Source organism: Camelus ferus, chromosome 32 (genome assembly GCF_009834535.1).
Source record: "Camelus ferus isolate YT-003-E chromosome 32, BCGSAC_Cfer_1.0, whole genome shotgun sequence".
Taxonomy (NCBI): Eukaryota; Metazoa; Chordata; class Mammalia; order Artiodactyla; family Camelidae; genus Camelus; species Camelus ferus.
Window position 1 is genome coordinate 10,028,678 of NC_045727.1, and position 24,888 is coordinate 10,053,565.

The 24,888-nt window shown below is 61.7% G+C and overlaps 1 protein-coding gene across 9 annotated transcripts in view; it reads left to right on the forward strand.

The window, feature by feature from the left end:
- Window positions 1–2,461: 2,461 nt before the first annotated feature.
- ARVCF (ARVCF delta catenin family member) overlaps window positions 2,462–24,888 on the forward strand; it is a 34,284-nt gene continuing 11,857 nt past the window's right edge. For 3 of the 9 annotated variants that reach the window (XM_032472044.1, XM_032472043.1, XM_032472045.1), the window contains exon 1: window positions 20,879–21,017. In XM_032472044.1, coding sequence (XP_032327935.1) covers window positions 20,997–21,017 — 21 coding nt within the window. In that variant the 5' untranslated portion in view covers window positions 20,879–20,996. The other 6 variants (XM_032472040.1, XM_032472039.1, XM_032472042.1 and 3 more) reach the window with 5 other exon arrangements.

The following is a 24,888-nucleotide window of genomic DNA, read 5'->3' on the forward strand; positions in this document are numbered from 1 at the left end:
TCCAACCAAGAGGTGGTAGTGTTGGATAAGCAGGACCTGGGGCTAGAGGTGAGTGACCACATCCTGTGGTATGGGGCAGCAGCTGCAGAGTGGTCTGCCCCAAACCACTGGGCCACATGCCTTAGAGAGGTGGAACACAGATTAGCCAAGCCCTTGAGAGCAGTCTTTTCCATTGCCTGCATGGGGGTGGGGGGGTGCAGTCACACATGGCTTGGATGGAGGTGTAAATCCCACTCTGCTATAGGTTTCTGAGATGGGGCGGGGTGGGGGTCTCAGGGCTGCATGGGGTTCACTGCCACACCACCTCTAATTACATACATCCTTAGATGGAGAGCTCATTACCTTGTGCAGTCACCCTTTTGATTTCTGAGCATCTGCAACTGTTGGAAAGTTCTTTCTGACATCCAGGTGAAACCTTTTTCTCCCTGTGTCTTTACTTACATGCCTCAGACCCTACAGAGTTGGCCAGGAGCCAGGTGGAAGAGGTGCGAGAGAGGGAGGAGACCGGGCTACTGGTCCCTGCAGCAGTGGACTAGTGATAGAGGCCATCTCCCCTGCAATCTGACTCTTTCAACCCCCATTTGCAACCTGAGTCATGGTGGATCCACTGCCAGACAGAGGCCCTGAGTCCTCTTGGAACTGGCGTTGCCCACCCTGATCCTCCGAATGCACCTGGTAATCCAGCTTAATGGGTAGACAGGTGTCTGGGGCCCTGTCAGGAGAGGTGGGTTGAGAACAAGGGGGAGGGAGGCAGTCCTCAGCTGGGCCGATTCGGGTGCACAATTCTCTACCCCCTTTGCTCTCTCAGCAGAGGTATATGCAGCCCCTCTTGCCACCATCAGCAAGTGTGTGGGGAAGGGGTGATGCTGGACCATAAGGTCATTGTGAGAGGAGGGGTTCAGGAGGACCAGGGCCCTTGGAGAGATCCACAGGGACCACTGGGCTAATTAAGTCTTCTTCTAAATATAGAAAAGAGAACCCCCACCCCAGTCCACATGGCAGCTGGGCCAGAAGGTCCCCTATGGTGCAGTTTCCGCAAGACAAGACCTAGAGAGCGACCCTTCATTCCACCCACCCAGAGCTTTGAGCAACATCTCTGTGCCAGGGTGCCAAATGGCTGTCACTTCCAGTGCTACTGGCACCTCCAGTGCCAATTCCAGTCAGTTAGCTGTGGCTGCCTGGCACTGAACGACTGCTGGGGTTGATTTGCCACATATGCCAGGGCACAGGTGGTACCAGTGGTGAGTTCTGGCTGAAAATCATTTCCTTTTCTTTGTTCTGACCAAGCAACTACTGGGTGAACATACTGGACTCCTGACATGGGTGGATAAAACATGCATATCTGGTCCCCTCTGTTAGCACTAATGTGGGTGGTATGGTTCTGGGGAAAACGATGAGCCAAGGATCATCTCCTGGTCAGGCAGGGCCAGGAAAGGCTGAGAACCGGGCATGAGCCAGGGTCCCTAGTCAGGGACCCCGAAACAAACCCCAATGGGCAGCAGCCCCACTGGTGGCCTCACCCCCCTCAAAGTTTAGTGGAGCTGGCCTAGGTTTCTGGTCCCATTTGTGGTTATGGGTGTGCCCTGTATCATCACAGGGACCAAGTGGCTACTCTCCACCCAGCAGGAAAATGCAAATTGTGCTGAATTCAACTTGGGTGGCTGAGCCTCACAGTGATCCCACACCCCCACAGGTAGGGTGGAGGAAGGGAACCCCATGAATGGGGGGGGACAATGAATGCACAAACTCCACCCCCCCCCAGGCCCAGATCTGTGGCCATGCCATGAGCCCTATGAAGGCCAGTCCCCTGGGCCCTGCAGAGGGTCTGCAGATTCAGGCCTGATGGGGGAGGAAAGCCGTTGGTCATGGAGGGGTCTCTTTCTACTCCTGGAAACACTGCTGACCCCCACCCACGTGGGCCTCCACTGGGGAAACCCTGGGGCGATGAGGGTAGAAGGACTCCCAGGCTCGGGAGTCAGATGGACTGGGTTCGAGTCCCGGTGACCTAGAGCAAGCGAGAACCTCTCTGGGCCTCGGTTTCCCGTCTGTAAAATGGGAGAGCAGCAGAACACTCTCTCCGTATTGTGGGAAATAGCATTGATGTCGACGGGAGGGCGCGGCCAACAGCAGTCTCTGGAGGATACCTACGAACTGGGGGTGGTGATGGAGGGAACGCGGCCTGATCCCTCCCCGCCCGGGCCGGACAGTCCGGGGACGTCCTCGAAGGCGGCCCGTGGAGGGTGGCCCTCCCTGGCCGCCGCCGCCGCAGCGGTCCCGGCAGGTGCCGGGGCCTCCGCCACTCCACGAGGGGCCGTCTTCAGCCGAGACGGACACTCCGAGGGCCCAATGGCAAGCCGGCGTCTCCTCGCACCCGTCCAATCGGCGCCGGTTGCCGGGTCTTCCGACCAATGGGAACACTGGTAGCGATGGGGCGGGGCGAGGGTCGTGGTGCCGGCAGGCCCGCTTTGCGCACGGGCCGCGCGAGGGGCGGAGGGAGGGCTGGGGATGCGGAGGGTGCGGGCCCCGCACCCGCGCGAGCGAGGTCCCCGGACGGCCACCGGCGCCCACCTGGGGACGCTGTGAGCCGAGGGACTCGGGGACGCCCGTCTGGGGCGGGAGCCGCGCTGCGGAGCCGCCCACGCCGCGCTCCAGGTAGGCTCGGGCTGGGGACCAGGGTCGGGATCCCGCCCGGGATCGGGACTGCAGGCCAGGCAGGGGCCGGAGGCGAGGTCTGGGCTGGGGTCGGGTCCCAGGGTCCTGCCTGGCCCTGCCCCACCCCCACCTTGCCCGCGTCGCGGTGCGCGGACCCAAGACTGGCGGGGGTGGGTCCCTTTGTGCGCGGCCTCGGGTCCTGTCCGACCGGTTGTGCGCCCCGCTCCGCGCACCCCTCCAGCCTCTGCCTGGCCGAAGTCGTGTCCGCCCCGCTCGACCGGGCATCTCGAGCCAGGGCTGCGCAGCCACAGAAACTTTCCTTTGGCCAGAGGGGTCCCGGGCGGGGGAACTTTGCTGGGGCGACGCGCCGCCGGGAAGCGCGGGCCTGGCCCGGCCGAAGGGATGCCGCTGGGCTGCGCTGCTCCCACCGCCCAGGGGACAAGGGATGAGACGCTGCCCAGCGTCCCTGCCCGTAACCTCAACCTGGGTATTTGTCCCACGGAACCCCGTCGATGGGCCCCTGGCCGAGGTGCATCCCCACTACTTGGAGTGGAAATCGGCCCGGATTTGCTGCGGTGTCACCGCGGGCGGGCGGCTGGAGATCCCCAGTTTCCGTATTTTCATTTTAAATAATTAAATCTTGGGTTCTTACAATATGTCACCGTTTCTAACCTCTGCATAACGTGTCACAGTGAAAACGGAGCTCGAGGACTCCAGGCTTGTTCAGGAAGAAGGAAAGCAAAGAACTACCCTTCATTCTTTAAGATAGGTTTTTCATTTAAGCCACCACTCACACCACTTCCCCTTGTCACTTGAGTCACCGTGCAGGGCACATGCCAGGTCAGGATTTATGAACCCAGGGGGTTGGAATGATAAGCGACCTATAGGGCACTTTCTCCCATGAGGGAGCGTCGGAGAGTAACCCGGGGAGACAACGGGTCAGCATTGGAAGCCTCCACCCACTGTGACTCCTTCTGCCTCTACTCCCAGATCCAGGCTGCCAGGGGTCTGCACATCCCCAGCAGGTCCCACCTGTCCTGTGCTCAGTGTATCTGGATCTGGGACAGTGTTGGACCCATGGCCAGTCAGTTCCGAGCAGTGTGTGGGGCTATAAATCTGGAACTTGTGCTTTCCCCCAGCCTTGCTCCGTCCCATCCAGAGTACCTTGTCTGTCCCCAGCCGCCCCAGGCCCTCTAGTCTCAGGCCCCCAGGCACCCAGCACAGGGCTAGGCACAGAGCTGTAGCCCTGGCCTGGGGAGTAGTTCACATGAGCACAGCCCAGCCAGCCCTGCCTGCTCTCCTTATGGGCTTTCCTACATGGACATGAGTGCCTGCTGACCAGGTACCAGCCCTCAGTCCTGCTAGGTTAGAGCTGCCCCCCAATCTGGGCTGCACGCCTCCCCCCGGAGGTGGCCCCTCTGATCTCTTCTCAGTCCCAGGGGTCCCTCTGTACTTCCTAGTTTCTGTGAGGGTGAGGCTGTTTGTGCTGCACAGGGGTTCAGGGTGGGTTCACTGCATCCCCTTCACCCCAGGAGACAGGCCTGGGGACCACAGGTAGTGGGATCCTGCACCTCCAAGAGGAGCCAAGAACCGTAGCACAGCTGGGTGAGGACACCAGGAACGCCAGAGCCTCAGCCAGCCCCTCACATCTGCCCTGTGACCTGGGATGGCCTTGGCAGAGGGAGGGAGGGGGCAGAGCTGGGGTGGTGGTCCTGGGGGCAAGTGCTATGGGATGCCAGGGAGGCTGCGAGGGTTCTGGGACCTTCCCCAGCGGTGGCTCAGATCGGGGAGGGCATCTGTCCCTTTGCTACTAGCTTCTATCAAGACTAGGATGAAGTCTGGGCCCCTATGCAGGAGCCCTGGCATCAGAGAGTAACGGGGAGACATGGGGTGAGGAATTCCTTCCTGGGCCTTTCTGACTGGGAGGGCTGCCCAGCTCAGCCTGTTTCACAGGTCAGTAAGAGGAGCCCAGAGCTGGTGGGCACTCACATCACCCATGTGGATCCCCCTCTCCACCCCCACCCAAGGGTGTGTGTGTGTCTGTGAAGCACAGCCCTTCTCACTGCCCCAGTGGACACTGAGGGGCCGGCAGTCTCTAGCAAAGCAGCAACCAGCTGAGTGCGGCCACCAGAGGGCACCCGGGACCACCATGCCCGTCAAGACCAGCTCCACCCAGCCTCCTTCAGCGGTGGGGACGCTTCCTGGGGCACCCGCTGGGAAGCCAGAGCTCTGCTTTCTCCAGGCCCTATCTGGGATGGGGAGCTGGAGAGGAACAAGGGTCGCTGGGGTGAGGCCCTCAGCACCCCAGTGCCCTCACCACCCTCAGTGCAGCAGAGGGCGGCCCAAGGGCTGGGTGGCGGGGTGGTGGAGCACAGGCTCCAACAAGGACAGTGGAGGAGGGCTCTCCTTCAGGTGTGTGCCCCAGGTGCCTCCCTGGCTCCCATAGGCCATCCTGCCACCATCCAGGGGACCAGGTGAGATCTCTGAGCCAGCCACTCAGCACAGGGCTGTGCCTCTCTGCCTCAGTGTCATCTGTAAACAGAACAGCGCAACCACAGGGGTGCCTTCTCACAATGCCTGCAGAGTGACCGGCGGCCTGGGTTTACAGTCGGGGAGCAGGACCAAGGCTCAAGTTCAGAGCAAGCTCTCTGCAGGCCTGCCTGACCCCCACCTGGGCTCCTCATCACCCACCAGAGCCCCGAGCCGTCTACCCAGCCCACCCAGCCTGAGCCCCATCCCTCTTCCAGACTTGTGCCCATGGGGGCTCCCTCAAGCCATCAGACATCTGTGGTCCAAGCTTGCTGTTCTGGCTCTTGGCTGGCCCTTGCAGAGGGCTCCTGCCCCGGTCTGAACACACAGCAGGCTTTCCAAGGCTAGGGGTGGTGGTTCCCTTGGCCCAAGGCTCTTGGTGCAGGATCCTTGGCCAAGCAGGGGACCTTTGAGCCTGCAGACCAGCTCTGAGGGGGTGTTGAGAAGGGCTACCTAAGACAGGTACCCCTGCTTTCTTGGCACAAATCCCATCACTGGTTGTACCTTCATATCTCAAGCCTGTCCATCTGTCTGTCCACTGCCCAAGGGCTCTTGCCAGGCTCTGCCTCCCCACCCCACCCCCCATCCATATGCTTCTGCTGAGACAAGACGCTCTGGGGACGGAGACCCTGCTGCAGGTCCCATCACCACCCTGCATGCCCCAGACCCTCCCAGTCCCCTGTTCCCACCCTCCTCCTCCTGCAGGAAGCTCCCTCTGGCCCCCTCCCTGCTGCAGCCCTGCAGATGCCCTCCCCTCAACCCCCACCACTTACTGGTGTTGACTACTGGCCCTCCTCTGCATTTGTGGAGTTCTGGGCCTGCTGGAGTCCCACAAGGTGGAAGCCACATTCTTCCCATGGCCACACATCCCCATCTGGGTGAGTGAATAGTGGGGTCCTAGGAGCAGGAAGACCTGAGTTCGAATCCTGGCCCAGTGCTTCTTTGCCTGGACCCAGTTTCCCCATCTGTAAAATGGGGTGTTAGGCTGACCCCAGGCTCCTAGTGAGAGTCACTGAGATGATGGGGTATAGCCAGCACTGGGGAGAGGCTGGCGGTTATCAGGACTGCTAATAAAGGCACGTAGTTCTCCGTGGAACGAGATCTATGTGAACACTTAAGCCAAAATGTGAGGTATCCCAGAAACATATACTGAGCCAAAGCTGATTCCTGAGCCGCAGACCTCAGGCTCAGAGCGACAGCTGCTGCCTTGGGTGGAAAGGCGCAGTGGGCTGCAGACTCCCAACCAAACCTCCCCCCAGGCACACACGCATGCACAGACTCCCAACCACACCCCCCCAACCCCCGACGCACACGCACACTCCCAGCCTCGGGGGAGGGGGTCTTTCTTGCCTTTGGCCCAGGACCTGATTTCTCCCCATGATCCCACCCTGACTTCAAGCCCCTCCCCTCAGGCCCCCAAATGAGCCACATCCACAAAGGAAGACTGGACAGAGGCTTGAAACAACCTGGAAAACACTGGAGAGCCAAGGGGAGAGAGCCCCCACCCCTGCAATCTCCCAGAGATGGCCTCCCAGCCTCAGCCCAGACCCTCCCGCCTGTCTGTGCCGCCGTGTTTCATTTTAACGAGGCTAACTTGGCGATGTCCCCAGGCCTAGATACCAGGAGAGGGGACGTGTCCCCAGGCCATCAGCCATGACAGGAAGCCTCGTGGTCCTCAGTCCCAGGGCTAGGAGGCGGGCTGCTGGCTGAGGAGGGACACAGAGCAGGTCTGGCCTCTGGAGATGCAGGCAGCCTGTCCCTTGGGCAGGTGGGGGGCAGACTTCTGGGGGCCATGACCTCCTGCCCGGGCCGACGGCACCCTGGTGTAAGAGTTTATCACAATGGAGCACACCCAACCTTCTGGAAGGGGGAAAGACATTATGGTCAGCTCACAGCTCTGAGCAGTCAGGGTTTTGAAGTATAGTTAACAGCGTCAGAAATGCCCAGGAGGGATCCTAGCAGCCGATGCAAACTGCAGACATGATGGTGCAAGTGGGTTGGGGATAGGTGAGCACACACCGTTGGGTGGGAACGTGTCTGTGTCCAGGGCACCATGGGACGCCCTCGGGTCAGGGAGAATAGTGCCTAGCTGGGGATCTGGCCTCACCTAGAAGAGACTTAGCCCTGCAGGTTGGCCTCACCAGGTACCCTCTGGTTCCCTGCAGGACGTGGAGCGGGCAGGATGGGTGTCCAGACATGCTGATCTCACCTCAAGACAGGTAGGTGACCTGAGCTTGGCCTGGACGTCCAGCCCCTCCTCACACACAGGTGGTGGGCCGGGCAGTGTGGTCCACGGAGGGATGGCCCTGAGTGGTGTGTGCTTCAGGTCAGCCTCACCATGGGTGGGCACAGCACCCTGGGCTGGCAGGGCTGGACCTGGGTCCTCCTGCCACACCTGCTTGTATTCACTGGGGGCCTGGGTGTGGGGACAGCAGATACTGGTTGGACGCCTGGCTTGAGGGATGAGCTTGTGGTGGGGGCAGCCCACTGGGACGTTCGCTGGGGTTGATCCACACCTTCCTTGACCTGGACACCTGGTATTACACAACCTCTCAGCTCAGGATGGTCCCTGCTGCCCTGGGGAGGCTGGAGTCTCCAGTGGGGACAGGTGATGGGCCCACAGGCCAGGTACCAGGAGGAGGGCACTGAGGCCAGGAGGAGGCTTTGTCTGAAAGGGCCAAATAGTAACCAGTTAGTTCTGTGGGCCCTGTGGTCTCTGGCGCACACGGCCACATTAGTTCATGGCGTGGGGGGAGCAGCCATTAACAACACGTAACCGAGGGGCTGTGACTGCTCTGACCATAGCCAGGGCCCTGGGTGCTGGCCCCACCCTGTGGGCTCCTCTGCTGATCACAGCGCCAGCAGCACTGAGGTCTGGTGCCTGGGAAGTGTGGCAGGGACATAGGCTGAGTGGTGCTCGTGTCCCCTGGGACCTTATGTGGGGGGCAGTAAGCCCGCTGGCCCTGGCTGTCAGTTTGCTGCGATGCCTGATTTGCAGAGTGTGGTGGCTTCCCCAGTCCGGTCCTCTGCCCCTGCCCTACCTGACACCGTCTCCTCGGGGGGCTCGGCCAACCCGGCCCCGTGGATTCTGAGTGTCCCTGAGCATCCAGTGTGGAGGGCCTGCCCCTGCCTGTGCTGCACTTGGGTGGTGGCAAGAAGGCAGTGGCACAGACTCAGGAGCCTCCAGATGCCTAAGTGTCCTATGTCCAGGGCTCTAAGACAGAGCAGAGGGCCAGGGGCCATGCTCCTTCCTGTCTATTCCCTGTTCCTCCCTCCCTGCCTTGTGGTCCTGGTTTCCTCCTTTTCTCTCTGGGCCCTTTTCTCTCCTGTCTCTGGCCTGCCCTCGTATCTGCCGTGGGCATCAGAGGGACCATCTCTGCTCTGCCCACACCGAGGGGCATGGAGAGGGAGCCTTGGGACTGAATTGGTTCCAGGGCAGACAAGAAGCCCCCATGTGTCTCCATACCCACCTCTGGCCATTTAGCACCTGCCCAGATCTTGTGACCCCGTTAGGCCGACCCCCCCACCCTACCCTGGGGAGTCCCCTGCCTGGCTGAGAGGGCAGCACACAGAGAGAAGTGCTGGTATGGACTGAAGGACAGGGACGAAGGCGGGGCTCCCCTAGAAGGGGGAGCCAGGAGGAAGCGGGGGGTCACTGAGCTCGGCTGCACCTCTGAGGCCCACACGGGGCTTCCCAGGGCCGCGTTCCTGTGTCAGGGCAGCCGTGAGTTCTTCCTTGACTGCTGGCGGCTGTGGGCTCTTTTCAGCCCTTTAATTTTTGTTCATGACGGGGGTCGTGTCCAGAGATGTTCCATGTTTTGTGCTGGAATCTGGAGTCTTTCTTCTTCTAGTCCTTCCACACATGCCCTCCTGCCACGTGGCTGGGTAAGTGCACCTCCATCTTTTCTGCAGGTGTTTCCAGGTTAGCATTTACACTTGGGGGCTCACCCATCTAGAGTTTACTGATGTGAACGTGAGGTGAGGGTTGAACTTTCTTTTTGTGGTTGTATCTGAACTATTTCTTGACTGACGTTTTCTGTCACCAGAAACAGGAGATGTGACATTCTGTGTCCTCAGGTTCAAGGTCCCTGTAGCAGGCGCCCGCAGCCCCCTTAAAAAGATGGTGTCAGGGCCTCCCCTTGACCAGTCCCTGTTCTCGGAGGTCGCAGTCGTCCTGCGCACTGAGTCTGCAGGCTCGTGCCGGTCCATGCCGATGGGGCCTCCTCCCCGGGACTCAGTGTGCAGGCCCATGCACATCCTGCCCTGGTTTCCCTGAGCCTCACAGTCCGTCTGAGCATCTTTGGTTACTGAGAACAGTAACCAAAGGGAGGCCCCTCAGAAGTCCCCAAAATGATCCAGGCCCCTCTTTGGCATCCGGCCTGTGAACACACAGCTCCCTATGAGGGGATGTCCCTGCGCCACCCTGCAGGGAGGGCATGGATCTCCTGATGTGGCGTTGTGGGCTGTCCCACGCAGCTGTCCCTGGCCCAAGTGGCTGTGTCATGCTGTGGGGGGCGAACAGGTACCACCAGGCTGGGTACGTGCGTGTGTCCTGTTTGTGTCTCTGCCTGGGGCTGGCGGCCCACTCTGCCTGCCTTGTGGTGATCTTGCCTGCTTTGCTGGCAGGCCGCCTTCTCGGCTGTGAGCGACTCTCAGCCAGGCATCCTGGGGCCTCCATGATTGGACTCTCGGGTCATCCTCCTGTGGGCTCAGCATGAGAGGCAGGAGCCACAGCCCCAGGGAAGCCCCAAGCCCCTTCCTGCCCGCAGCACGTGCTGCTCCGCTGGGACAGGAAGAGGAACATTCCCCCAAGCGGGCCTCAGGCTTGGACCTGGCCCTGCAGGCCGCACTCAGGGCTCAGTGCAGGGGCGCTCTGTGCCCTGGTGACTCACGGCCGGTGGCATGGCTGTGCAGCAGGGCCAGCCACGCTGGGCAGTCTCTGCAGGCCCCCAGCGGCCGTCTGGTGTGTTGACCATGGCCACCAGCCTCATTGCACCCCTCAGCTCTTCCCTGGGGCCTCAAGCGGCACTGCAGCCACAGTCAGCATCAGGCTGTTCCCTGGCTCTGCTTTGTCCCCTGCCTGGGCTGTCACCTGGGCGGTTGGGCTGCTAAGTGGCCTTTCGCCAGGCCCTAGGTGTCCATCCCCTGTTGCAGCATGGCCCTCAGCCGGGGCGCCTGGCATCGTCAGCCCATCCCTGCGAGTTAGGTCCTGTGCTGGGGGGACGCCTGAGGACCCCCTTCCCTCACCCGTGTCAGGTAGGGGAGGAGGCACCCCACCCCCCGGCACATCTTGCCAGCTTGACGCTTGCAATTGATGGGTTTGGTATTTCAAACATGCCTTTAGTTAAACTTTCCTTTTCCAAGTGCTTTCACTCTCTGTGGAACCCTAATTAGGCCACCATCCGTCTGAATGTACTTGCTGCTCTCTGCATTTTGCAGGGTAACGAGCCCTGCCCTTCGCTCTGTGCCCTGGAGGGCGGTTCTGGCGCCCCTGGGGCCCCTGGGCCACAGTGCCAGGGGGACACCGAGGTTACAGGGTGGGGACACTGAGGCCTGGGGGACAAATCGTCTCTGAAAGTCCCAGAACCTCCAGCGATGTTTCCTTAAGGAAGTCCAGAGCTGGACTTAACTCTTGCAGGCTCTCAGGTGAAGGGGGAAGTGAGGCATCCTGTTAAAAGAGCTGCCAGCTGTTCCTTGTGTAGAAGAGTGCCTACAGCCCAAGCGGCGAAGGGCGGGCGGCAGGTTGCTGTGGATGGATGACACCCAGCCCCTCCAGGATGTGGACAGCCCGGCAGGCAGCAGGATCCAGACCTCAGTGTGGCCAGGTCTCAGCTGCTTTCTGGGCAGAAAGCTTAGGTTCCAAGGCAGCACTCACAGCCCTGCAAGAGGCCTTCGCTGTTGAGGGCAGTTCCCGGTGTCCTGTCTGTCTCCCTGAGGGAATTCCTGTCCTAGGGGATCCATTCTCCTCCACTCCTGCCTTCCCGCTTTTGGTGGCTTTCTATCCTTTTCTGCCGGTTGGGCCAGACTGCCGTGGGTTTGGTCTACTGCCCCGCAGAGCGTCCAGGCTGCCGTGTTTGCCTCTCAGTCCCCGTAACCCTCCATGTTCAGCTCACCCTTCTCCTCATGCTTTGTTCCCAGCTCACCCACTCAGTGCTGGCTCTAACCTTCTGAGGATACATATCAGCTGTTCCCTGACATTCGTGCCAATAAACGGCAGCTCTCCCGGGTCCCCCAAGGGCAGCAGGTTCTGCCCTGGGAACTGGGCTCTGGGGCAGGTCTGTGCAGGCTGGGGGCTTCTGTCCAGGGTCCTGGCCATGTCCCCCCCCATCACACAGAGACCGCCATGTGGACCGGAGGTTGGGCACTGCAGCTGTGGAGTCAGGGGCCTCCCTGGTCTCAGAGGTCTCTGTGGGGCAGCCTTGCCAGGTGTCCAGGACAGTGCAGCATCTGCCCAGGACGCTGACCCTCCAGGAGCCCTATTCCTACCTCTCCCACCACAGGGACCTGTCAGGACTTTCAGGACACCCACCACCATTTTCTGGGGCAGGTGAAACCCCAGAGTGTGGCCGGGCATGGGGTGCCCGTGGAGATGTGTGTGGGTGGCTGCATGTGTGTGCCTTCGGGTGGGATTTAGGAGGTCCGGAAATTGTCGGCATGCCTGCTGCAGCGTTCCCACTTCCCTTTGGCGGTAGTTGGGCACAAAGGCAGGTCCAGCTCCCAGCAGGCTCTCCTAGTGTGGGTGTGGGTTGGGGGAAGCAGGCAGGGACACTGCCAGGCCCAAGTCTGCACTGGGTGGGGGTAGGGTGGAGCCCCCTGCCCAGTCCCACTGGGTTATTTGCATATAAAAGGCGGGACTTTGCTGTCTGCTGGAGGCTGGTGGTGTCTGGACCTGTTGCTATGGGCACTCCCGGCTTCTGGAGGCCCAAGCTGGCTCCCAGGCAAGGGAAGGGGTCAGGAACAGAGGGATTGGTGCCCAGTTCAGCTTCTGGGAGGGAGTGGGAGGCCCTAGGAGGGTGGGAGGAGCCACTGCTGGCTGGAGGCCACATGGGACCCTGGGCAAGGGCAGACCAGAGGGGAGCTGGCCCTGTGATGCTGTGGGTCGGGAGGGAGGCTGGAAGGGCCCGGAACCTCCCTCCCCGGGACATGCTCTGGTCTCTCACCCACACTCACCTTTGATCCATCCAGGGCCAGGTGGCCACAGCCACCCTGCCTCTGCCCATGGCAGCTGGAGGGTCTTCCTGACACCTGTCACCCCCCTGGGCTTGGGCACTGTGCCCACAGGGAGTCTCCCTGCTTGGGCCCCAGTGTGTTCCCGACCAGGGAACAAGTGACCAGTTTCCCACTTACCAGGGAACCTCCTTCTGGACAGCGAGGCCGCGGGCCGTCTCTGTTGGGAGCCCCTCCCCCAGGGCTGTGGGAGGTGGCCCTCTATTGCTGACCACGGTCTGTGCGGGCAGGTCCCTGTGCCCAGAAGTGTCAGCAGCTCCCAGGAATGCTGGTGGGGAGCAGGTGGGAGGGGGAGGGGGGCCCTGCAGGGTGCAGGGGCCCTTGCCTGCTGACCATGGGGGGTGCTGCTGTGGCAAGGTTGGCCCCTTGACAGCCCCCCGGGCCCTTCATGGATCTGCCCACAAAAGGCTAGATCTCTCCTGGGGCCCCTCTGCCCCATGCTGCTGCCCGGGGGCCATGACCCCCACTCTGGGGGCTCGGGTAACAAAGCTCCAGTGGGTCAGACGGAGGTCACTGGGAGGGCTGCCCGGGCAGGGCGCCCAGCATGTCGGGGCTCTGCCAAGTGCATGGTCAGCAGTGGCAGGACCCGCAGACTGGGACAGGGGGGGCTCAGGGATGGGGTGAGCTTCCCTGACCGCAAGGCGGGGGTGTTAATGGGGCAACACGCTGGGTTAAAAGAAGCGGCTTTGCACTGAGTCCCTGTCACCATGCTCAGGACCCACATTGCCCTCGGGGTCCCATCTCCCCACCTCTGAAGCAAGCCAGGCTGTAGAGAGTTTCTCTCTTGTCCAAGTCTGTCCTGAGGTGGTGGCTGCAGCAAGGCTGCCCCAGGCCACCCAGCTGGGCAGCCGCATTCCTCCAGGGCAGGGGGGCAGAGAGGGGAGCCCCTGTGACAGGGAAGGCTGTGAGTGGGCTGGGCTCAGATGCGAGGGCAGTCCCCTAGCAGACCTGGTCCCAAACCCCCACCATCTGACCCGCCAGCCCACTGAAGACTCCCTGTGCTGCTTCCCGCTGGGTCCCCAGCCCGGTTTCCCATTGGCAGGGAGTTTCCCCCGCAGCCAGTGCCTCTTCCACTTGTCCAGACTGAGCTGGTTCTTGTCAAAACTGTGGGAAGACCCTGGGACGTCCCCAGGCCCCCGCAGAGAACCTCCTCTGGGGGCCCTGGCTCATCCCAGGGACACTCCCATAGAAGCCAGGCAGATGGTACCTGGGATCAGGGTCTCAGTCCCTAACCACCAGGCTCTCCTGCTTCTGCTTCCTTGGTTCTGCCACCTTGGTGGGGGCTGGGCTGAGGAGCCCTGCCTCACCCCCCAGAGACTTACTGGCCACAGACTCCCAGGGGCTGAACCCCACCGCCCCTCAAAGGGGCTTTGTGCCACCACAAAGAAGCTCTGTCCCTCCCAGAGAAGCTTGGGCGTTGCCATGGTGACAGAGGGAGCCTGGGAAGAAGGGGTCCAGCGTCTTGAGGAGAAAGGGTGTTCCTTTCTTGGTGCACACAGGCCGGTGGCCCTTGGCCCGGCCAGATAACTGGCCCAGCTGTGCTTCTGTGGGGCCCTCAGGGGCTCTCGGGCCTCTTGGCTCCTTCCTGGATAGGTAGGACCTGGGTTCTCGGGCCCTGGTGCCAAGTGGATCCACTGGGTTTGGCCCCAGCCTGGCTGTGAGCCTCAGGCCCCTCCCCAGGAATGCCTCATGTGCCCTCCCCAGAGTGCGGTGGGGCGGGGCTCTGAACCTGGGCCCCTAGAACTCCCCACATGTTGCTCTGCTGTCCCTGAGGTAGAATGGGGGGCCGGGGTGGCCACGTTCCTAGGAGCAGCCTGGAGGAGGCAACGGGCCAGCCCACCCCACGTAGTGGGTCCTCTTACCCCCACAAGCTCCCCTCTCATGGTCTGGCTGGAGTAGGTGGGCTGCTGGTGCCACCAGAGAGCTCTGTGACTGCCAGCCCCAGTTCTCCCTGCTGGAGCCCTTGGGGTGCCCCTGGGCTGGCTGCTGCAGAGACCACAGAGGAGGTGGGTCCTCCCTGCCCAGACCCCACACTTGGAGCCTGCTGGGCATCGCCCGCGGGCTGCGGCTACAGCTGGAATCTGGGTCAGGTGCAGGAGGGGCAGCGAGGAGGCTGCCGTGAGCCCCAGCCTGGGGCCTGGAGGACTGCTGTCCATCCCCATCCCACGAATCCGCCCAGAAAGGTGGGCCCCAGGGAACCCAGGCATACCCAGAAGATGGGGTATGCCACAGTCGGCAGAGGGAGAAAGAGTCTGTGATCTGCCCCAGCAGAAATCTCAAACGGAGACCCTTTATGGGCCAATGGTGGCGCAGGCCTCCCCCTGGAGAGGGGCCGCAGCTGGGATGTTCATCTCCACCCAGCCCACCCTTCCACCAGGGTGAGGCCTGCCTTTGCCATATTTAGCCTGCAGGTCCCTGGATGCTCCCTGGCCCCGGCCCCAGACTCTTGGCTCCCCAGACTTCAGGCTCCATGGGCCCCAGATGTGTCCCTGCCTTGACCTGACCCTGAGCCTCCTGCATCAGCACCCCACAGCCCCTGGTCCCCCTGGACCACCAGTCTAGCAGCCCCCTGCCCTGGGGCTGATCAGGGCTGCCTTGGACATGGCTCACCCTTGGCCTAGGGGGCCCCAGCAGTGCAGGGCAGGAGCCCTTTGGGAAAACAAACCATACCGCCCCTGCACAGGACCTCTGTGGTCAGCGGGTGCTGCTGGGAGTCCATGTGAACAGTTTGGGGGCAGGAGGGGGTCACCGAGTGGCCACTTCTGTCCATCCCCCACCTCCACGGTGTCTGATCCAGGTGCTACAGGGGTCCCTCTTGCGCTAGGGAATTCTCATTTCCGGGCTGAATTCAATTACAGTTCTCCCAGCTCTGTGAAACCCTGCTGCTCCCCTCTGGTGGCAATGGCACCACCCAGGCCCCTGGGAGAGTTTCCTGGCCTCACACTCCCTTGCCCGGACTGCTGGGCAGGTGTCTGCTCTCCCGTGTCACCTACATTCTGGCTACAGCAGTAGCTCGTGCAGCTAGAACACTGGCATGTGCAGAACCCTGGACCTGCTGCAGCCTGAAGGCCAGGACCCTCCACCCAGAGCACTGCTGCGCGGCGACGCCCTCCTTCCACTCTGTGTGTGTGACACACGTGTGCGTGCATGCATGTTGACTCTTTCCACACTCATCCTTTGCACCTCACCCTCTGGACCACGCACCTTGCTTATGACCTTTGCCCACCTAGAGTTGGGGTTTGGTTTTTCCTACTGACTCGTAAGAGCACTTAATAGATGAAGGATGTCACTTTTCTGCCAGATAGTATAAAGAATTGATCCCAGTGTGTTGATGGTATTTTGGTTTTTTTGTCTTTTTCTCCTACTTTCAATCATGGAAAATTATAAATGTACAACAGTAGAGTAGTGTGACGTGTCCCCACGTGCCCGCAGGCTCCTGTGGTCAGAGTCGAGTCTAGAGGTGCGGTCACGCTTGTCTTTCGTCTGAAGCGCTCGCTCCATGTGAAAAGCAGAAGCCACAACCACAACATGTGGTCCTTTTGGGATGTTCAGAAATATTTCATTCTCACAGAGGCGAGCTGGCCCTTTTTCCTTGGCGGTTTCTTCCACTGCTTTATGGTCGAGAACAGACCCTTCCTGTCTAGTCCCCCAGGCCCTACACTGACTGCGGGTGACCCTGAAGTCCTGGCTGGGATGAATGGATGCACCCCACTCAGTGGGAACCCCACACCCCAGGCCTCTGGCTGCGGCTCTGCCCCCAGCCTTGGCCCAGTGCCCGTCCTTGTGGGCTCAGCCAGAAACTACCCCCACGGCCGTGGGCATTGTCTGACCACAGCAGGGCTGATGGGGTGAAGATGGGCCCTCTCCAGGCTTGGTCAGTGGTGTGGGGAGCAGGTCTCTATGCTGGCAGCACAGGGGGACTTGGTGCCCTCCCAGAAGGGTGGGCTCCCGTGCCCCTGGGCCTGGGTTCTGCTCCTGCACCATCTCCTCATCCAGTGGGCTGGGGGTCGGGTGTGTGAAGGGGGCTCAACTCGCAGCCAGTCCCCTCCCTCCCCTAGTGGAGGACAGGCGCAGTGGGCAGTGTGCCCACAGATGGCCGTGGAGGGTCAGCTCTGGAGCCCAGGCCTCCCCCTGCCTCCCCTGCCGGCCTGACCCTTAGGAAATTCCTCTAATTCCTCAACCCAGATTGGACTCGGTCCCCATAATTTGATTTTCTGGAGCTGGGTTTGGCCGGACTCCTTCTGAGGAGGAATGTCTGGTTCAGCAGGAAGTCGTCAAGTGTGGGCAGGGTTTCAGGGGAGGGTCAGCGTCTCCCCAGCTCCTCCGAGGTGCCTGCTCTTTCCTGGGGGAGCGAGCATTGGCCACAGCAGTGCCCCCAGGAGCTCCCTCTTTCCAGGACTGTTTCACAGCCTCGTTCCTGCCCTCCCTTCCATCCACCTAACTGTCCATTCACTCATCCTCCACTGGACTCCCGTTCTTCCCCCTGCCCGCTGCCCATGTGCCCACCCACCCTCTCCCACAAGCACCGCCTCAGCGGCCTCCTACCCTTCACCCTCCATCCACTCACCAGTCCATCCACCTGTCCACTCCCGGGGTGCCCAGGCCTGGACCCCCGCCCCAGGATAGGCGAGGCTCATCTCTGTCCTCTTGCTAAATCCACTCCGCGGGTGACAGACGAGTGTGGTGAGGGCTCAGGAAGTCAGGCTGGGGTCTGGGTAGGGGCGAGGGGTCAGCCCAGCAGGCAGCGTGGGGCCCTCACAGGGGATAGAGGCTGTGAAGGCATCTGCCAGGAAGGAGAGTGAGGGTCACTGAGGTCCTGCACATGGCTCTGCCAGCCCCAGGCCCCCAACGGCCACAGCAGAAGTGAGTCTGAGCTTACCTCTACCCCATCATCTTTGAAGTCTCATGATCTGTCTTAAAAGTTCATGCACATTTTGCCTTCCATGTTATCTCGTATTTATTGCTTTTAATATAAAAATAGCGTTTTCAGTTGCCATCAGAAAATTTATCCTCTGGGGCACTGGGGACCCACGGAGGGCACGGTGTCGGGGAGTGGGCCTAGGTCTTCCCTGCTTCTGGATGACCCACCCCAGAAGGTGTCAGTGGTCTGTCTCCCAGCCACCCCAGTGCTGCCCTCCAGGTCACCAAGGGCATGAGGCTTCGGCCTGCAGGCTTGGTGCCTCCATCCTCAGGCAGACAGAGCTGGGGCCCCAGACCCGGGGTCTGCTCTCTCGTGGACAGCTGTGGGACCCTCCCCCACACTGGCCTCTTCCCTCCCTGGGCGTTGGTTTTCCTAGCTGTCATGGTCTGGGGCTCTGCTGGGCCCCACAGGAAGCAGGGAGCCTGGGTCAGAGCTCCACACGCCACAGGGAGGGAGCCTGCTGCTTCCGGCCAGCCTTGGATTAATGGCTTTTAATTTAGGATTTAATCAATGTGGCTTCTCTCCAGAGGGCTGGATGCTCTGGTCTGGGAGTGAATCGTAAGATCTGTGAGTGGGGTGGGCGGAGGGCCTCCGCCCTGGCCCCACCCTGGCCTTGCTCTGCTTTGCCTGCAGCCAGCCAGCATCCTGGTCATGGAGGACTGCAGTGTGCACTCGGCTGCCAGCATCCTGGCCTCGGTGAAGGAGCAGGAGGCGCGCTTCGAGCGGCTGACTCGGGCGCTGGAGCAGGAGCGGCGCCATGTGGCCCTGCAGCTGGAGCGCGCCCAGCAGCCTGGCGTGGGCAGTGGTGGCATGGGCAGTGGGCAGCCCCTGCCGATGGCCTGGCAACAGCTTGTCCTACAGGTAACAGCCCAGTGACTCAGGAAGGGTGAAAATGTGTGGCCAAGTGGGGAAGCAATCAAGGGGCCCAAGTGGACCACAAGCCAGCATGCAGTGGCTTATTGCAAGACCTCCTGGGGCTTCAGAGGAGAGGAGGAAAGTGGGACCCCAAAGGGACTGGGAGTCCCCCTCGGGGCTGTGCTGCAGGACACAGCCTGAGCCTCAGAATAGAACTGTCTACCTGAGTGAGCCCTCAGGGACCAGGCAGCTGGGCAGGGTCTGTTCTCAGCAGTAAGCCTGGTGACACTGAAGGTTCTGCTTCCATGGAATCTCCCTGCCTTCACTGCAGGTGTCAGTCAGAGAGTCAGGCCCAGGGGAAGGTTTGGGGATGGCTCCAGCAAGGCCTGGGCTCAACCTGCAGCCCAGAAGGTGACTGGCCATTGTCCAGCTCAGCCCCAGGAGGTGTGGGCCCTGTCTGCTCTGTGGCCAGACCCTGAGACCTCTGAAGTTGGATGTAGAGTCGGGTTAGGCCTCCTGGGCTCCGCCCCACATCCACTGTACCCCTTGCCTAACGTGCAGATGGAGTGACCAGCCCCTGGTTCGATGGGTGCGAGGGGCAGAAGGTGGGAGTGCTGGTGCCTGGAGTTTGTGTGATTGTTGGGGTTCCTGTGGTTGAGGTGTCCGCACAGCCAGTTCATGGGAGGCTGGAACTGAGGCTAGGTGGGCCTGGGTACGAAGTCCACCCCTGTGGCCCCCTGGACCTCAGGCACTCCAAGGGGTGAGGCCTGCCCCCCAAACTTGGCGGGGAGCAGAACAGCTGGCTGGGCCACATGGGGATAGTGGCAGCCCATGACCCTGAGGCCACCCTTCAGGCGCCAGGCGCTCTTTCCAGCCCTCCCAGGCCTGAAGGGGCTCTGGCCTCCAGCCCAAAGGGCACTGACGAGGGTCAAAACCCCTTCAGGGAGATGTTCCCATCGCCTGGAACTGCCCTGGCCTCCTGAGGGCTTTGGCCTGAAGATCAGGCCACCACCCTCCCCGCCCACTGCCCCTCCCCACCCAAGGACCTCCAGGCCTGCCCTTGGTGTTCTTTCTTTTGGGAGGAGATGGTTTCCCAGGCTGAGATCAGAGGGAGTGTTTTCCCAGGGCTGTGGCTGGATTGACAGGGCTGATGGGGACACTGGGATGGCAGGGCCACATCCAGCTAGCCAGGCCTGGCAGCCTTTATGTCAGACCTGCTTCTCAGACTCATCTCAGCACAAGGTACTTGGTTACCCACCCGTGAGCCAGGGCTGCCTGGACCTGGTCCTGGGTGTCAGAGCCAGGGTCTGTGAAGCTTGGAGGCTGGTGGCAAGGCAGGGATTGGAAGGCTGGGTGGTGGGGGTCCTGCTGCTGTGCCCCCTAGGCTGCACCATGGTCCTGGCTACCTGCCCTTCATCCTCCAGCAGAAGGGGCCCCCCCTCCAGATACCTGGAGCAGGGCTGGCCCTCACCCACTATATGTGTGTGCGTGAGGGTGGGGTAGAGGTGGGGACACCTTTAGGGACCTAATCAGCTCTAGACTAGGCCAAGATGAGTAAGTGGCTGGGGCACTAGCAGCTGTTGAAATTTGGGAGAAGACAGAAGGGACTCACATGTAAGCATCCAGGGCAAGTTCCCTCAGGAGAGTGGTACAGTCTTCTGCTCCTGCCCCAGGTGGCTCCTCTTAGGGCTGCCATGGGTGCAAGATACAGGAGGCCAGTGGTCAGGACAACTCATGGGAAACTGAGGCTCAGAGGGGCATACTGTGGTCACCCAGAGTGCTTGAGCATGCTGGCTGCATGGCCTGTGTACATGGCATGTCCTGGAAGAGGAGTAGCCCCAGGGGTGGCTTAGTTTTCTAAATGGGGTCTGGGGAGGAGCAGGTGGGAGGCAGGAAGCGGAAGCCAGGCTTCTCTAGTAACCACTCCCTCCAGCCACCACTTCCCTGGAGATCAAAGATATGGAGGAGAGAGGGTCTGAGGCCAGCTGGACCCCATGGGCTTTCGCCCAGGGTCACACAACAGTTGTGCCCTCTCCTCTCCCTTTGATCTGCTCTGACACCTCTCAGGATGGGGGACCCCTGGGCCTCTGTGTCTTGGTGGGGAGAATCCCGGACAAAGAGGGTCAGTGTAGGGCAGTTTGCTAGGTCCTGGTTGAGCTGTGTGGGGGCCAGTGCTGGGCAGTGGGCAAAGGCCTGGGGCCAGATCTGGGAGACCCGAAAAACCTCACAACAGTGACATCCCTGTAACTACTGTCGCATCGGCCCTCTTCCACAGCAGGGGAAACTGAGTCGCACCCAGGATGGGCAGCTTCTGCTGGCAGGGCGGCCTTGCGCGCTGCCCGTGGCCGGACTGCCCCTCCTCTGCCAGAACTTTCCGCAACTGCAGGAGGGTGCTATGAACTCTTTTACTGGGGGCAAACCGAGGCCAGGGAAGGAAGACTCAGTGGGGAAGTCCCACCCCGCGGTGGAGGGCGGGGGTGCAGATCCGGAGCCCCGGCCCGCGGCAGGGGCGGATGGGCGACCCCGGCCCCAGGCTGCAGAGCCCCGCCCCGCTCGCTTGGCCGTTCACCGCCCCGCCCCGCCCCGCCCGGGCGCGGTGCCGCCCGATTGGCTGCTCGCTGCCCCGCCCCAGCCTGGCTCCGCCCGATTGGCTGCTAGCCGCCCCGCCCCGCCCGATTGGCCACTAGCCGCCCCGCCGCCAGGTCGGCCCCGCGGGGAGCGAGTCCGCCGAGCCCGAGCCGAGCGGCCGAGGCACTGGAGCCGAGCCCGGTTTAGCCGCCGCCGCCGGCCCGCGCCCCCTGCGCTCGGCCCGATGCCGGCCGAACTCAGACAGGTTGGAGGGAACTTGGTCCCGGGCGGGGGCACCGTCCCGGGGGCCGGCGGCGGAGGGCGGGACGCCGGCCCGACGGGAGGACCCGCTTTTGTTCGCGGAGCAGCCGGCTGGAGGCGGCTATTGTCTGCACCCCGGGGCCGGGGTCGGGCGGGGCGGCGGAGTGAGTGCGCCGCCAGGGCCGTGCGGGGAGCGGCCCGGGGAGGGCGGGAGCACCGTGGCCAGCGCCCGGGACAGGTGCCTGGGACGGGTGGTGGGCAGGGCCTTCCCGAGCGCCCCCTCTGCGCAGGAGGGAGGCCGCGTCTGGAGAGGGTGGCGAGGCTAGGCCTACCCTACACCCCCAAGGCCCCAGCTCCGGGGGCCGCGCAGGAGCTTCGGCGCTTTAATGGAATCTCTGCAGTGGCAGCGCACGTGGATGGAGGGCTGGGGGACGGCCCTGCCCACGTGCGGAGGCGGCGAGGGGGCTTCCTCCCAGCACGGGGGTGGGGGGAAGAAGGCTCCTGGACAGCCAGCACTCTTGCTTAGAGGGGCGGGGTCCACTAACAGGCCGGGAAACAGGCTGAGTTTAGGAGCAAGAAGTGGGAGGTAGATCTCCAACACACCTGTCCACCTGGACAGCTAGGTGCCTACCTGCCCCAGAGATGAGGGGCCAGTTCAGGGGAGGTGAGGAATCTGGAGTCACTGTCGCTGATGGATGTGGACTAGACTTGGGGAAGCTGCGGTGGGTGACAGCCAGCCCTGCTAACCCCCACAAGCTCGCTCCCCAAGTCTGCTAGGCACCCACTGCCCCTTGGCCTCTTGGCTACTCATGGGGGGAACCACCATGCGCTTGCAGGTGGACTGCTACAGTGGAGGGATGAACTCCAGGTCAGCCAGGGCTGGGTCCACTGCTATGGACAGCAAGGGAAAGGGTGTCTGTAGTGGCCAAGGACTGTTGCCTGGTGGGAGATGCCTGCCTTGCCTTGCCTGGCCTGGGCTCCATCCAGCATGGCCATGCTGGGTGAGGGGCTGGCCTTCCTCCACCCCTCCATTCATCTGTCTAGCAGAAGCCATCTCGTGCTCTCTGGGGGCCTGGGCAGGGGGTTGTGGGGTCCCACTTGAATACATCCCTGGTGTGTGCCTCCGAGGCCGTGGACAGGGTTGGGCAACCACCTCATGTGTTGTTCTTCATGATACAGACTGTGGGTGCGCATCTGTCAAGGGCAGGCAGTGCAGGTGGGTTCATGCCTCTGGGACTCCTATCCAGACCCCCACCAGTTGTGACTTGCTGTGATTCCTTGGTCCCCTCCTCCCACCATTCCCACATGCACCCCCAGAGGCTGTTGTGGGCTTTTGCCCAGGTGGTGGTCCCTCTGTGTCTCATCCCACATCTCATTTTTCTGTGCCCACCCGCTCACCTTGGATCTGGTCACAAAGACGGGCACTTTCCCACCTGTCCCATGGCCTGGACACCCCAGGTCCTTCCTGTTTCCAGATGAGGAAGCTGAGCCCTGGTATGTGATGGGTCCAGGGCCCTCTAGCTCTGGGCCTCTGGGGACCCTCTTGAGAGAAGTGGCAGGTGATTGGGTGCACCTTTCTGGGGTACTGGTCACTGTAGCCCCTGACTTGGAACCCTGGGCCAGCCTCCCACCACCTCCTACCACAGATTCAAGGGAATTCATGGGAAACCCCAGGCATGGACAACAGCCTCTTCCTGAACCAGGCTCAGGGATTATGGACCAGGAGCACCACAGGACAGATGGGGGCCCTGGAAGGTGGTGGGAGGCTGGGCAGCTGTCCCAGCGAGAGAGGCAAGGTTGAGGCCAGGGCCGAGGAAGCTTGATGAGACAGTTCAGGACTTGGCAGGCTCTGGGATGTGCTGGAGGGCTGCGGGTGTGTTGATGTCTGGGGTACGGGGGGAATGTGGGCTGCAGGGCCAGGGTCTCTAAGAGTAGGCTGACCTGCGTAGGTGGACATGGGACATGGGTTCCTAGAGCAGGGCCTTGAGGCCAGCTGAGAATCCAGGCACCCTGGTCAGTGGCCTCTGTTGAGCACCAATTGTGTGCTGGTGGTCAGTCAGTGACCCCACGTACCCACCCTGGGGGTGTTGTGTAGGCACAAGCCGTGGGTCAACCTTGGGGCTCCTTCTACCCGAGGCCTTGGTTCCCTCATCTGCCAGCTCTGAGACTCCCATAGCGGACACCTGGGTGGGTGGTTAAGGGAGTCTAGACATGTGAGGAGAAGACAGGATCACGGGGATATGTGTACCAGGTGCTGTCAGGAGAGCCTGCAGGTTGACATGCTTAGGCCCATGGGCTGGGCCAGGTGCTCACATACACGTGTGTATGTGCACATGCATGTCCAGGACCCTGTCTGCACATGTGTGCCCAGGCATGTGTAACGGGGGCCGGGCCTCCCTGTGATCACTGGCTGACTCACGCTCCTGACTGCCTGCCTGCCCGCCTGCCCACCCGCCCTGGTGAAGTCATCGCCATTTTTAGCTCCCTGAGGTCATTTGCCAGTGGGGGCTCTTGGGACCTTGGGATCCTGCTGCTTGAGCTGGGTGCTGGTGGGTGATGCTGCAGGGTTGCCAGGCCTTTTTGGGCCCCTGGCTCTCCTTGACCCCATCCCCACATCCCCCCGACTCTTCACTGGAGCATAGGCAGGGGTGAGAGGCAGCAGCCAGGCTCCTGTAGCACTGAGATCTGAAATGTGCCCCCAAGCCCCAACAGCCCACCGCCTGGCTAAGGGTAGGGGCTCTTCTCTGAAAGTGTTAATGTATGCAAATGTAGGCACAACTGCTAAAGGGCCTAGCCCACTGGACAGCTTGCTCCCTGCCCCTCCTCTGCACTTGCAACCTTGGGCCTGGTCCCTCAGGGCCTAGCGGACAGAGCTAGCTGCCTGCCATACTTGCTCCCACGGTTGCCAAATACAGATGGAGCAGCCGGGGCCCCAGCAGGGACAGGCTGTCCCTGAACCTTCTGCTCCAAAACCATCCCAGCTCCCCAGTGCCCTCAGTGAAGAGCTGCTCTGCCCGGCAGCCCACCAGTGTGTCCCCACTCTGGGCCTCAGTTTACTTCTCTTTCCCAGAGAGCAGCGTCCCTCCTTCCTGACCAGGCCCCCAGCAGGCAGGCTGCTTGCATCCTAAGGCTGTGGCAGCCAAGGCTGTGTCTCACAAGTGGTAACATTGGGCTAGAAGTCCCCTCCATAGAAGTCTGAAATTCTCCCATTAGCAGTTTTATCTTCTCCCCTCTGTCGGGCCTCAGTTTTCCTTTTTATAAGCTCACGTGTTCCCCAAGGCGTTACTTTGTGGGGGATGGGGGTTTCTTCTGTGACCTCTTTCTCCCTCTGTCACCAGAGCCGAAGGAATTCTCCTAACAAGTTGGTGCAGCTACTCCCTGGACCCCTGAAGATGTTGCAGGGTCCCAGCACCTCAACACTGCACAGTTGGGGGGCATGCATTTCTTTAGGACAGGACCCCAACTTGGGGAGACTTCACATCTGAGGACCTGGGGAGGCAGGCCCTGAAGACAGCCCTGGACACCTGGCCTTGAGTACCTGGGTCTGGGGACAGGAACAGAGCAGGGCTCTGATGCCAGGCCTTCTCTGAGGCTCAGCTCTGTCTGTGCAGCCCTCAGGCCTGGGGCCCAGGCAGAGGACATATCCTGCAAGGCACAGGCCTGGGCCCTGGATTAAGGCCTGTCCTCCTGCTGCCCCAGCCCTGGCTGCCCGGGAATGTACTTCCCCGGTGCCCGCCCACTGGGACTTGGGTTTCAATTCCTGGCCAGATGCTGATCCTGGGATGTTGGCGTGGTTTGGGGGACCCGTGTGGTCAGAGGCCCAGGGCTAGATTGTGGCTCTTGTGTCCCTGTGCCTCTCAGCAGAGCAGGGGTCT